This window comes from Caloenas nicobarica, chromosome 1 (genome assembly GCF_036013445.1).
Source record: "Caloenas nicobarica isolate bCalNic1 chromosome 1, bCalNic1.hap1, whole genome shotgun sequence".
Classification (NCBI taxonomy): domain Eukaryota; kingdom Metazoa; phylum Chordata; class Aves; order Columbiformes; family Columbidae; genus Caloenas; species Caloenas nicobarica.
This window is the reverse complement of record NC_088245.1, coordinates 124,486,874-124,501,084: the sequence shown is the minus strand read 5'-3', so window position 1 is coordinate 124,501,084 and position 14,211 is coordinate 124,486,874. Positions and strand designations below refer to the sequence as shown.

The 14,211-nt window shown below is 52.5% G+C and overlaps 1 protein-coding gene across 1 annotated transcript; it reads left to right on the top strand.

The window, feature by feature from the left end:
* The first annotated feature begins 12,753 nt into the window (after positions 1 to 12,753).
* Positions 12,754 to 13,629, top strand: OLIG2 (oligodendrocyte transcription factor 2). The gene has a single exon (XM_065658415.1). The coding sequence runs from the start codon at positions 12,754 to 12,756 to the stop codon at positions 13,627 to 13,629; it is 876 nt and encodes a 291-aa protein (XP_065514487.1).
* The last annotated feature ends 582 nt before the right edge of the window (positions 13,630 to 14,211 follow it).

Here is a 14,211-nt window from a genome sequence, read left to right as displayed (position 1 = left end):
TGCGGTGCTGACACAAGGCAGAGGCTGCGGGCGACACGTAGGTACACGGGGAAGTGCGGTGTGTACGGCGTGCCTCGTGGCATGCACAGACAGCTTGTCAGTGCTTCAAGTCCCTAACCAATGGGCAAGCCCAGCCCTGTCCTACCTCCACAGTGACTGATTTCATTAGGTCTCATTTTCCCCTTCAAAGCTCTAGGAAGTCTCAAAGCATCCAGCGTGTCGACGCAAGTCCTGAGTCACCGCAACAATATCACAGCTAATGAGATCAAAGAAGAAGTTGTTATCTCATCCCTTCTGACAAAAGCCGTGGGCAACCAGTGGGACAGCTGACTGGAAACCTCCAAATTTTGACTGGTACTGGCTCCCTGTCTGACGGGCATACCATATAAACTAGGAGAGAAGTGGTGTGCTGGAGGGAAGGCAATAATTCCTACCTCTGAGCAGAATTTAAAAATTGAAAGTAGCATCTATTCAGCTCCTCCAAGCTGTTTCAAAGGACTTGTAAAGCTCCGGTTGCCATTGTGCGCCTGGTAATTCTGTGTCACAACTAATTACTGCCTAATAACCGTTGTGGGGACAAAGTCCCTGGTTTAAAAGAGAAGTCTATTTCGTCTCGCATTCAGGCCTAATCTGACCCTGAATAGCGGAGATTACATGAGGTAATACAGCAGTTATTTCTACCTGCTGTAGTTCATAAGCTCCATCTCCAGCTGAGGCAAAAACCCCCTCCCCCTTTAAAAAGATTATTTGTCATTAAAATGCTCAGTAGCGGGTTTTTTTTAGCTTTTTTTTTTTTTTTTAATCTGGATGTTGCCTACACTTTCAGAAAGGTTTTTGAAGAAAGATTAGCAGGATTAGGAAAGGTTCACATATGTTCAGCTTCACTATTGGTATTCAAGACATCACAACTCCACCACCACCCAGGAAGCCCAAGAAAACTGAGAGCGGAGAGAGAGAGAGAGGCAGAAAGAAAGAGGCCTCCTGGCCAGAAAAAGCGAAGAGTGCTTCAGCAAGTAAAACAGTCAAGTCAGACCCAGGGTGCAGAGGCTGTCACACTGCAGAAATCCTTGCCTTTCACTACAGCAAAAATATGTCTCTTACTCAGCACCTCATAACTACACGCGCCTGCAGCCATGCTGGCAGCCCAGCCTTGCTCCCCTGCTCATAGCCCAGGCAGACGCGCTGCAAGAGATTTGCAGCCAAAAAGGAGCATTTCCTCAGGCAGACACCAGCCTTGAAATACTTCAGCTGGCACAAATGCCCACAACAAAGTAAGACAGAAATGTGTGCAACAAACAAGAGTTGTCTGACCTCAACCTCGTAGCACTGAGTGGGCTGCAGAGACCAGGCATCGAACAGCAAATGGGTGAAATCACCTCTGTGTACCCAGCAAAGGATGGGCAAAGCAGTGCAGGTGCCAGGGCACAGCTCCCTGTGGCCCCACAGGTCACTCTTGGGGTCCTCAGCCCTTTTCTGGTGCTGTGAGGGACAAAAGGATCTATGAGAGCAGATGTAAAAATGCTTTGCTCCGTCCTGCCGGACACTTGCCAAAAAGTCATGAAAAAAGAGTATGGCCATATGGAACTGCCTGCTCCCTTGGAAATATTTAAGCTCAGCACGGGAACAGGTCCCATGGATGTGTCCCATGCCCAGGGCAATGCTAGAGAGTGGCTGGATTTCTTCAGAGTTATGATGGGAGGAAAGAAGTTTGGAAATTATGGGTAGAAGGCCTTTGGGACAACCAGCATAAACCATGACCTTGCTAGTAGACCTCAAAATTACATTCCCATACCTTCTATCTTTGGAGAAAATGGGATTTTTCTGGGTGCAAATCTATTTGTACAGATCAACACCTGTCTAGTCAAAATACATGGAGGTCTTTGTTCAGGTTAATTTTTGTTTCACTGTAAACATCTAGGCAAGGTTTAAATCAATGTAACCCATCCTCTGAATGCAGGGACCTTTCTAAAACCTGGAGAACAGCTTACTCTGTCAATGTGAATTTTCTCCCTTTTTAGGAAACAACTTTTCTCCCTGTTTCAGGTTTTCAAGAAAAAAAACGTAGCCGTCCTCAACAATTTTTCTCCTACCTTGCCCTTTCTCACCAACATCCTCACACTTCCTCCTTGCCCCCCTGAGATGCTCACTCGTAATGCTGCATCACCTCACTCCTTTCCTTCACTCCCCATCCCTGGAAACACGCCTTGCTCACCACTCCTTTCCCTATCCCCTTCGCTCTCCCAAGACCTTGCACTTCTGCCCTCTCTCACTACATGCTCCCCATCCTTCTCAAGCTTTTCCCTCACAAGTCACTCATGCTGAGCCTTCCTGTTGCCTGCAGGTCAGATCTTTCCTGAGCCCTCCCGGTTTCCCTGCTCCAGCCCCTCCTTGCAGCTCCGTGACGGGCACCCAGCAGTTAACATGAGAGGCAGAGCCACAGCTGCTCTGGGGTTTTGGCAGAGAAACCCCTCCAGCTCCTCCGAGAGCAGGAGAAGCATGCCAGGACCTCACTCGCATTGTTGGTGGATTGTCAGGGAGAGGCTTCATATGGAACTGTTAAAACAAGCAATGTTATTTAAGGCATTTATATTTTCACTTGCGAACATTTTCTTCAAGTGATTCCAAAGGAACATGTGCTTTAAATCTCTGCACCTCGATAAAGTGAGCCCAGGCGCACGTGGGAGTGGGTCAGGGCCGCCACTCCGGCCAGGCAAGCGCAGATCCCACCCAACATGACAAAGGGAGAAACAGTGTGAAGAACCAAAGGTAATAAATTCAGCATGTTAGACAAAAGGTCAAAATTCCTGCCAAGATGTTACCAAAAGCAAGGAATCTCTCATCTTGTTTTGGTTTTGGTTTTTTGTTTGGTTGGTTTTGGGTTTGTTTTTGTTGTTGTTGGTTGGTTGGTTTTCTTTGTTTGGTTTTGGTTTTGGTTTTGGTTTGTTCTGTTCTGTTCCAGCAAATACATAAAAACCCTGCCACCTGAAGAACATCTTTCTATAGCTCAGCAGCTTGTGGAGGGACTGTCTATGGAGGACCTTTTAATGAATTCAAATGCGAAAGGAGGAGCGAGTCTAGCACAGAAACACCCGTGTTTACATGAATGATGCAGCAGGCATCAAAATTAGAGGGCTGATCTCGTAAGCAGAGAGGGATTCTTCAAGCATAGCATGCGGTGGAGAGGGCTAGCAAGTCCTGTAAAATGCTATCACACATGAGTCTGCAAAACTATTTCCTCCAAATTTCAAGGGAGTTTGGAATGAAGTGGTCTCACTGGTGTGTGAGTTCCTGTGAACATAAATCTCTTCTGGATGGTTTGCATTTTAGGAGGGGAGGGAGAGACCTCAGAAACTTCAGATTGAAAGCATCAAAACTTGTACTTTTAGATAATTCTCATCTGTCTTTTGCATTTGAGTCAGGATTAAAATCCTGAGTGATACAGCATTTGTACAGCAGTTAAATTTGAGCAATGCCTTCTTTTTTATTATTTCTTTCCTAGTGCTACACAAATTTTAGCTTTCCCAGAGAGGTGAATGACAGCTCATGCTTGCAGAGGGTGCTGATTCAGAATTTTACCTGAAACAGCATGTACATGATGCCTCCTGTGAAATGGGTCTTTTATTCTGGAAAGGGGAGTCAAAGTTCACTTCCAGGACAGATTCAACAAATCCCTCTGCAGCTCCCACAAGAGCTGGGGGTCCTCATTGCTTCAGGGACAATAAGAGTTTTGCCATGGTGAGATTTTGTCTCTTTCTGCAGAAGTTATTACTACTGCCTGGTTGAACACAGCAAAAATAGCATGTGCAAAATTCAATGCTGTTCATCTGCTTCAGCATCCCACCCACACCTGAGAGGATGCACCTTAGATGGCCCCACCACAAGCCAAACAGTGGGAAACCCAATATGACCACGGTTGTCTTTCGCATCCAGTTTTCCTTCTTGTTCTTAAAAGTGGAAAATACAAAAGGAAAAAGGTGGGGGTAAAAACCAAAGCACTGTGAATAGCTCTGCTGCTCAGGTGTTTCACACGGGCATGGGTGGTGGCGGGGGGCCAGGCCTCGCAGCCCACGTCCACACCCATTCCCACGGCAAGGGGGGCAGAGGGCGGGTGCGTTTTACTGAGTGGGAGGAGGCCTCGCCTGCACGGTATAAAACGTGTCAGCTGAGCTGCATGAAAAGAACAGCTATTTTCTGTTTCTTCCGCTATGAGCAGCATCCCCACAGCAGCAGGTTAATGCACGGAGTGGGGGCAATCATGGCCTGTCAAGGAAGGCACGGGCCGGGTGCAGCCCAGCTCCCCGCCTGAGCAGCACACATGTCCCCAGGACTTCAAGGGATGCACTACATTTTTCATGGTCTGAAAAATCAGTGGTAAATCCCCATCTTGCTCCCCCAGCTTCGCCCCCTAAGCAAGCCCATGGGAACAGCGGTGGGGTAAATTCCTGGGCGACCCCAGCACATCACTGCAGGCTTCCCAGCTTTTGCCAAGGAGTAGTTGGCAGGAGGTGGCAGGAGGCCTCCTCAGGTGGTATCAGGAGGTCTTCAGCTCCATGGTCAGCTGGTGGAGCTGGGACCCCCAGTGTCAGTGGGTACAGTGGGAATCACTCTAAAAAGATACAGAAGAGCCATATGAAAGCCAGCACACCACCTTCCCATATCATGTCCATCCGTCCAAGAGTAATCCCTCCTCCCAGCTAAACATCTCAGGAATGGAACTTGTAAATACAAACAAAAGTAGCTGTTGCCTGGGTAGCCCAGCAAAGTTGGGTAGACTTGATGAGAGACATATGGTTCCAGCACTCCCTAAAAAAATATAATTGCTATCTTCAGGTGGCTGCGCACCCTCTCCTTCTAATGAGTAAGTCCTGAACTGTTTATGTGACATTTCAATGAAAAATGCAGAGATTTGACAACATTTCCATATTCCTCCTTTAATGTCTGAATGTCTCTGACTTAATCCCAGTTCCTTGGCATTTATTACTGTTTGTTACACTAACAAGTGAGATTATGAGAATTCTAATGAAGGCTTCCAGTGAAAAACTCTGTGATTAAAATGCCATAATAACAGTTGCATGCATTTATGTGCCTGATTATCATAATCTATTTAGCACAAGTAAACATACAAACAGAAGGAGAAAAGCGAGCCCACTGACACTTCAGCTAAAGGAGAATTGGAAATGAGGGAGAAACAATGTAAATATGTAAATGTCTTTGTGTATTCTTTTTATCTTTTTTTCTCATCCTTGCTTTTTTTCTCCATTTGCTAATGAGACATCTATGGTTCGTCACATGTGGTCCCTCTTTGCTTGGCCGAGGTGTGTTTTTTGGGCCATCTGCTGGGGCCACTCTCCTGAACAATGCCACCCAGAAAGCAAGGGAGATGTTCGCCGCAACCTTTGACATCATGGGCAACAAGAGATGGTGGTGTACAGACTCAGGGCTTTGATATGTTCATTCCGAACACTCAGTTCAGCTGTTACTCCATTAATGCAAGTCCCAATACAACACGACAAGGCAACAGCCCCCCAAAACTCTCAACAAATTAAGGAGAAATCTCACCAAATTCCTGGTGTGCATTTTTGCTACTGAGCGTCTACTTTTTTTTTTTTTCCAGGTTAGAGAATAGACTGTCTAAGAACTTCTCCATCCCAAGGATCAAGGGCTTCCCATAATTCTGGCAGTGAAATGCCCATGGCCAACAAGCAGTTCAGCATGAACCCAATCATTGTTGCCACCATGTGAAACCTGTTCTGAAGGGCACTGACACCTTCAGATGGGGAAACATTTCCATGATGAGTACACAGCAACAAAATCCTTGGGGCTCAGCCAGACAGATGCAGTAATCTATTAGCAATCAGGATTTTTAAAACATTTTTCTCCTGAGCACAGGGTAGAGACAGGACAAGAGAACAACCTGAGGACAATTTTGTTTCTAGCGAGTATTCACATGGGAAGCAAAACATACCCACGTTTTCATGTTCTGCTCATCATTAAAACTCTGTTAGGACTCTCTTATTTCTAAAGACCTCTCAGCCAAAATAAAGGAATGGAAAGTGGAAAAGAGATGAAAGGTAGTATAAGAGTGCCACATACAGACAAATGGCAAAATGTGGAAAATGCTGCCCAGGAAACTCAAAATGAGAGCTAAAAGTCCTTGTTGTGTTATATGTGGATTTCCTGAAAAAAAATGATAGTAAAATATGATTTTCTAGAATAAATTCAGCCCTGAAAAAGACACTCCATTTTTTTTGCAGAGGAGATACACTCAGTTGTGCTGGGGCTTTCTTTGCCCCTCCATCTACCCTGTTTTCCTTAAAATAAGTCAGGGTCTTACATTAATTTTCACTCCAAAAGCTGCCTACTTTTTTACATGTATAGCTGCCTGGACACTATTTAAATTGAATTTTTAATGAACTGTAACTAGGGCTTATTTTTGAAGTGGGGCTTCTATTTCCAGCATGCTCAAAAATCCTGAAAAGTCATGCTAGGGCTTATTTTTGGGGTAGGTCTTGTTGTCAGGGAAATGGAGTATACAACATATGTATTTCTTTCCCACCCTCAGGCTCTGTTGCTGAGACCAGGGGATGAAGGCACTTTGGACCAGCTCACTGGGCTGAACACATGGGTGGTTTTGCAGTCCCGTTGGTGTCCAGCTCGGCCAGTGCAGAGCAAAACCCCCAGTTCAGAGGGGTCCCCAGTTCTGTCACCTGTGGGACAGAAAACTTCATGTGGCCCGGCAAAGATCCACATAGATTGGTAAATCTTTCTCTGGCTCTGTTTCCTTGCCTCTGCCCATTTAAAAGCAATTGCATTGGTTTGTTTCTCTCATGTGTTCCCATCACTCCTTCCCCATCACAGCAGCTCACTTTGGAAGGATTTGCACATGAGGGACAGCTTCAAGCCCAAGGGAAGTTAAACACATCCCCAGCTTAAGAAGGACAAGGAATTACTGAAGGAGTCCAGCTGTGGGCTACAAAGATGACTAGGGGTCTGGAGCATCTTTCTTATGAGGAGAGACTGAGAGAGCTGGGTCTGTTCAGCCTGGAGAAGAGAAGGCTGAGAGGGGATCTCATCAATGTTTGTAAATATCTCAAGGGTGGGTGTCAAGAGGACGGGACCAGACTCCTTTCAGTGGTGCCCAATGATAGGAGGAGGGGCAACAGGCACAGGCTGAAGCACGGGACGTTCCATCTGAATATAAGGAAAAACTTTACTTTGAGGGTGCCAGAGCACTGGAATAGGCTGCCAAGAGAGGTTGTGGAGTCTCCTTCTCTGGAGACATTCAAAACCCATCTGGACACATTCCTGTGCAATCTGCTCTGGATGAACCTGCTTTAGCAGGTGGGTTGGACTACATGATCTCCAGAGGTCCTTTCCAACCCCAACCATTCTGTGATTCAGGGATTTTTTACTAGCATTGTATCTTTTCTGTAACAGAGAGGTACCGGGACTAAACAACGGCTGAGACTGGCAGGTTTTCACCTCTGAGTCTGAGGAAAGGCATGATGCACAGTGGACCTCTGGTTAGTGAGGTGACATTTCTGTAGAGCTCCCACTCCTCTGCAGACTGGAAATGCTCCACCAGCCACATAGAAATGACATCACACAGGTATTTCTTTACTCACTACCAGCACAAAAAGATCCTCAGCATCACCCCAAGCCTGAGAAGAGCTTGAAGACTAACACGACATGGTGGTCAATGGATGCCTGCCTGGGATGACCAGGACAGGATGTCCCAGCAGCAGACATGCTCCTGCCTCTGAGCCTGGGCATCTCTGCTGCCAGTGAGGCAACACGTGGGCCTGCCAGCACTGTGCTTTCTTGGTGTTTCTGCCTCTTTCTCCTCATTTGCCCATAGGAGATTACATTGTCAATGAGAAGTGAAGTTGTTGGTAAGACATAGTAGCTGTTAAAATGAAATAGCTATCATGGTGTTTTATAAGCTCTAGGAATTGCTTTTCATTATGGCAATAAAATGGTGGTGTGAAGTTATCAGTTGCATCCTTAAAATTTATTAAATGAAGTAATACCATTATCTTGTAAAAAATACAGTATCTTGCATTAAACACAACAAACGATGGTCAGAAATCTTGTATGTCTTACACCTACACCAAAGAGTCTAGATGAAGTGGTTTTGGTAACATCTTAAGGTCAGAGAACAGTCCCTGTTAATCTCACATGTGTGAGACTTGTCCTATTGGAGTAAACACCCATGTTTGAGAGGAGAGACAACTGTGCCCTAAAAATCTAACACAGAGAATCTAGCCTGGGTTTTAAATATTAATCTAATTATTTTGTTGTAGATGACAGCAGGCTCATAAGTGACAAAAGTTTATAAATAAAGAGGGGTTTTTCTGCTAGATGAGAATAGGAGATGGCCTATTTCCTACATATTTTTAATCCTGCAAATATCACAAACATCAGCTCTGGTATTTCTGAGACTTCCCTCTGGGTGACTCCTGTGAAGATTAGAAGCTTTTCCAGTCTCTGATTGAATAGGAAGACATGCTGAGTTTTTGGCAAAGAGCATGTGCCTCCAACATTTCAATCGAACAAGTGTTAACAAAAACAAATCTAGGACCAGGGGGAAAAAAAATCCCACCAGAATAAAAATGAATTCGGGTCCCTTTCTTGGAGATCACAGGTATCAAATATGTTCATTGGGAAGGTAGAATGGTGTCAAAGCCCATAGGCTAGACTTCCCTTGTAAGCCCAGAACAACAGCAAAAAAATAAATTCATATCTGATTCAGATACATCCAGAAAGAAAAGGCGGGGGGAAGGGAAGGGGCACAATCTTGAACCTTCAAGATATTATTCCCCGTCCTGAGACTCCCCTCATACCTTTAGCAGTGGGCAGAGAGCTTGAAGGCAATCCCCACATCCTCATGTCCTCAGTGTCGGGTTCTGAGATTTGTGTTCCTGGGGTGCACAGGGAGGGGGCAGCTGTGACTCCAGTGAACTCCCTGCAGACCCCACTCTCAACCAAAAAGTTTTAAAGGCTCTGGAGCTGCAAAGCCCAATTTCGAGCCTACAGCCCTGCTAACAGATGGGAGGCAGACAGCACTGGGGATCAGGCCTTGGAGTTTCCAAGGCATCATTAAAACTGTTTTCAGCTGCCAGTCCTCAAGGAGCTGCAGTCACACACAAGCTCTTCATCCTTCGGATGCCTCAGATTCCTTAGAGCCAGGCAGGGGCACTTCCAGTGTAGCTGTGTGGTATCCATGAAGAAAGGGCCCTGGGCTGCAGGCCTTGAGGGAATATAGGCAATAACAGTCTCAAACAATAACTTAATGACATTCCGAGTGATTTTCAACATGAAAGCAAGTCTGGTTTTTATTAAGTTATCACTTCATCACGTTCCCTGATTGCCTTCATTCATGTCTTAGTTGCCTATAGTCGAGACTTAAGAAAATAAAAAAAAATAGGCTCTGCTCCACATTTTAGTGTCAAAAGCAAGTTAGGGCGAAGGGCTTCTCTGGGAGCCCTTTGGAACCGCCTTCCCGGGATGTGCCGACGAGAGGCATTTTGCAATACTGAGCCTTACTGTATCGAGCAGAGGACGTGCGACATTTAATTTAACAGCTTACTGCAGAGATCACCCTCCTTCCTCCTTTCAACCCCCCTCCTTCCGACGAGGACGGCAGAGAAGCACTGCCCCGCTGCCACCACCCCGGACGGCTCCGGTCCTGGCCCCGCGCAAACTCCGCGCCGCACAGTGCAAGGAGCCCCGCGGGCTGTGCAGGCGGGACAGAGTTCACGTCCAGACAGACAGACGGTGATCATCAAAGAAATTGCTTCCTCGTTAGGGACACAGATCCTGCTTTCTCCTTGGCAGCGGTGGCGTGGGGTTTCCTCTCTGAAGGAAGAGAAAGGCGGGGGGTGGGGGGGGAGAGAGGGAGGAGAAGAAGTAAGAGGGAAAGAGGAAGAGGAAAAGGAAAACAAAACAAAACAAACAAACAAACCAAAACAAACAACAAAACAAAACAAAAAACAAGCAAACAAACAAAACAAAACAAAACAAGAAGCCAAAGAAAGGAAAAGGGGGGAAAAAAAAAAAAAAAGAAAACGGGGGGCAAAAGGGGAAAAGGAAAAAGGAGGAGTCTGCTGCTGACTTGTCCCTCTCCGAAACCCCCAGGGTGCCTCCCCAGGGCTCAGGGCGGTCCCGGAGCTCCGGCAGCCCCTGCCGCGCCTCCGCCCGCTGCCTATTCCCGCTCCCTTGGGACAGCGGTCAGCGGCCGTTCGCCGCTTTTCCCCCGCCATCCCTCCCGGCAGGTAGCCCCCACCTCTGCTCCAGCCCCCCGCCGCCCCCCTTCCCCCAGCCTCCGCCCGGGTTCCCGGAGCCTCGGGGGCTCCTGCCCGCCCCGCCCGGCCGAGCCGGAGCCCCCAGGGCTGCGGAGCGAGGGGCGGGCCGGCACGGCCGCTGGGGCTTGGGAAGCCCGTCCCGTCCCCAGGCTGATGAAGTAGCTGGTGAAACCCTGTCCACGGGGCTGAGCCGGCGGCCGCAGCACGGCAGGGTCTGCCGCAAATCCGACGGGGAGGACGGGACCCCCCACCCATCCGTTTGGGATCGGAGGGGCGGCGGGTCCGGTCTTTTAAGAAGGAAAGGTCCCAGGCTTTTAAGAAGGAAAATTACAGAGCCTTGGGAAGTGGAAGGGAGACAAGCGATGCCGGCGTTTTCCTCGTTTCCGCCGCAGCATCGCAGCCCGGGGGCGACTGCTCCCGCCCTGCCGCCCCGCCTGGTCCGGCCGGGGCCCGTTCTCTCTCCTCGGGCCGGGCCCTACCAGGAGCCGGCGGTCGGGGGAAAGACGCCGGGGCTTAATTAGTTGTGCTCGTTGTTGCCCTGTTTTATGTGATTCCAACAATGCGCCGTACAGAGCCATCAGTCAAAAGGCAGAGGCAGGCTTCCCGCTGCCGCCTCACCGCTTGACCATGAAATAAATGCAAAGTTTGCACAGACGTGTCCCCCCCTCCCCGCCCCGCTGCTCACCTCCAGGGCTCAGCCCCAGCTCCCCCCTCCGTACCCCTCCATCCCCCCGGCGGGGAGGGATGTCCCACCCGCCTCCCCCGGGACGGACTCCGCAGCCCCGCAAGCAGGTGCGGGAAAGGAGGGCCGGGGCGGCCGCTCTGCCCGGCCGGCCGGGGGCGGGGGGCAGCCAGGGGCACGTCCCTGGTGGCCAGGCCAGGGGCGGCCCGGGTGGCAGCGGGACACACGCCGGGCGGCGGGCGGCGGTGAGCCCGGCTGTCGCTGGGACAGATTTTCATAATTGACCCGTTACGGATCATCCCCGCAACCGTTGGGAAACACATTTCCACGCTTCACTTCTTAACGTTTTAAATACATATTTAACGGATGGTTGAGGCTTGCCGGGCCAGCTGGGAAACACACGGGTGTAAAAATAATACAACAAAGGCAATGGGGTCGGCGGAGGGGGGAGGTCGGAGGATGGGGCGGATCGGGGGGATTTACCCCGGTGGGAGAAATCCCCGACCGTGTTGCACGGAACAGTCGGGGCAAGGGGGCTCGTCGGGGAACCGGACGCGGCGCGTAGGGCGGCGGTGGGCACTTCCGAAAGTCAATTCTTGCTAATGTATTTTTTTGTCGATGTCTTTTTTCTTTCTTTCTCTCCCCTCTCCTGCTCCGGTCTTGCTGCAGGTTATTTGGGGGTAGGATTTGCTGGCTGCTCCGTCTTCTTCTCCCGGGCGCTGCGGGGCCGGAGCCAGGAGTCCCTGCTGAGACCCGCGCTGTCCGGCACGGCCCGGCGACCTCCGCGGGGAAATCCACTCGTGGGGAATGGGGTGGCCGAAATAACTTTTTTCTTCTCTTCCTTTTGCAGCACATAAGGGGGAGATAACGACCGGACTGGGGGCAGGAGGGGGCACCCGCTGGGGAAGGCGCGCCTGCTGCCCGTTGCGTGTGGCGGGTCCGGGGCTGGGCGCTTCCCGGCGGGGCGGGACGGGGCACGGGGAAACACCGACGTGCTGGCAGGAGCCGGGCAGCGCGGCCTCCCCGAGGGCTTTGCGGCGTCGGCCCCAGGGGCTGTTTGGTCCCGTCCCCGTCCCGTCCCGCCCTCTCAACAGCTGTTCCCGGCGCTGTCATTGTTACATTTTATTATGGATTTGACAAAAGTCCCTCCCCCCTACCGCGCCACCCCGCCGGGCTCCCAGCGCCGCTGCCGGCCGTCGCCCCCCGCGTCCGCCCGCCCCATCGAGCCGGACCGGCCCCGGTGACATCAGCCGTTCCCCCCACAGCCGTCCCCCCCCCCGCCGCTGCCGATTGGCGCAGCCCCCCTCCCGCCCGGTGACATCGTTCCTCCCCGGCGCGGCTATAAAGCCACCGCCGCCGCGGCCGCAAGGTGCGCGCTGCTGCCGTGCTCGCCCGTCACGGCGCGCCGCTCCCTACGGCCGCCCCGCGCACGGTAAGTGTCCCCCGCGCCCGCGCACCCCGGTGCGGCACCCCCGAGGTCCGGCCCGGCGGAGAGGCGCGGAAGGAGGGACGGGACGGGAAGGGAGGGGCTCCCCCGAGGGCGCTCCGCGGGCGGCGGCGAAGGAAGGGCCGGCAGCGCGGCCTGTCCCGCCGGGGGCGTCGCTCCGCGACCCCGTGGAGCGGCGGCGGAGCGAGTGCGCCGACGTGGCGGGCGGGCGGCGGCGGTGCTCCGCCAAGTTTCCGCGGGCGCTGACCCGGTGCCGCCTGCGGGCTCTCTCCCCTCCCCGCAGGCAGTCCGGTGCGCGCCGCCGTCCCGCCCGCCGTGCCATGGACTCGGACGCCAGCCTGGTCTCCAGCCGCCCGTCCTCCCCGGAGCCCGATGACCTCTTCCTTACGGCCAGGAATAAAGGCAGTGGCGGGGGCTTCACGGGCGGCACCGTGTCCAGCTCCACGCAGAGCGACTCCCCGCCGGAGCTGAGCGCCGAGCTGCGCAGCGCCATGAGCGCTGCGGGGGTGGTGGTGGTGGACAAGCTGGGCTTCAAGTCCTCGTCGTCCTCCTCCTCCTCGTCCTCCTCGTCCTCCTCCAAGAAGGACAAGAAGCAGATGACGGAGCCGGAGCTGCAGCAGCTGCGGCTGAAGATCAACAGTCGGGAGCGCAAGCGGATGCACGACCTGAACATCGCCATGGACGGGCTGCGGGAGGTGATGCCCTACGCCCACGGCCCGTCGGTGCGCAAGCTCTCCAAGATAGCCACGCTCCTCCTGGCGCGCAACTACATCCTCATGCTCACCAACTCCCTGGAGGAGATGAAGCGCCTGGTCAGCGAGATCTACGGCGGACACCACGCCGGCTTCCACCCCGCCGCCTGCCCCGGCGGCATGGGCGCACATTCCGCCCCGCTGCCCGGCCACCCGGGCCACCCCGCCTCGCATCCCGTCCACCACCCCATCCTGCCCCCCGCCGCCGTCTCCAGCGCTTCCCTGCCCGGCTCCGGCCTCTCGGCCGTCAGCTCCATCCGGCCTCCCCACGGGCTCCTCAAGTCGCCCTCAGCCGCCGCCGCCGCCCCGCTGGGCAGCGGCTTCCAGCACTGGGGGGGGATGCCCTGCCCCTGCAGCATGTGCCAGGTGTCGGCCCCGCCGCATCACCACGTCTCCGGCATGGGCACCGCCAGCCTCCCCAGATTAGCCACCGATACCAAATGAGTCCCTCGGCGGGGCCGTCCCGCCGCGCCCCGCGCCGCCCCGGCACCTCCAGGACCTACAAACGCGCCCTCCCCGGCGGCAGCGGGTCCCCCACCGGGGCCGTCGGAGGGGCGGTGGAAGGGGATGGACGCCGACCTGGGGTCTGCCCGGCTCCCCAAACGGCGGGGAAAACCACTCCAACACAAGTAAACGGCCCGCATCTTCTTTATTTTTAATTTTACGTTGTTGTCGATAACTTCGCTAGGAGGGGAAAATAGTCTTAGGCTCGTCGCAAATGGAGGAACCAAAACTGCAGCGGGTTTTTTGCTTGTTTGTTTGTTTGTTTGTTTGTTCGTTCCTCTACCCCCCTCAAGGTTTCACTTCTACACGTAGAGCCTCTGGGACAGTTTCTGGGTCACATCCCAGCCAGGTGTCTGCCACTGGACTCCCGGCACTGACGGGGAGCAGCGGGGCTCCGAGTGGACGTGTAGCCGAGAAACTCGGTTTATTCCTCCGCTTTCCTGCCCGCTGTTTTTTTCATTTTTATTTCTGGTTCGGGATTTGTAAATATACCGTTCAACGATAACGATGCAAGTCTGCTCT

Excerpts from the sequence above, each read along its gene's own strand:
- OLIG2 (XM_065658415.1), top strand. The coding sequence starts at position 12,754 with ATGGACTCGGACGCCAGCCTGGTCTCCAGCCGCCCGTCCTCCCCGGAG.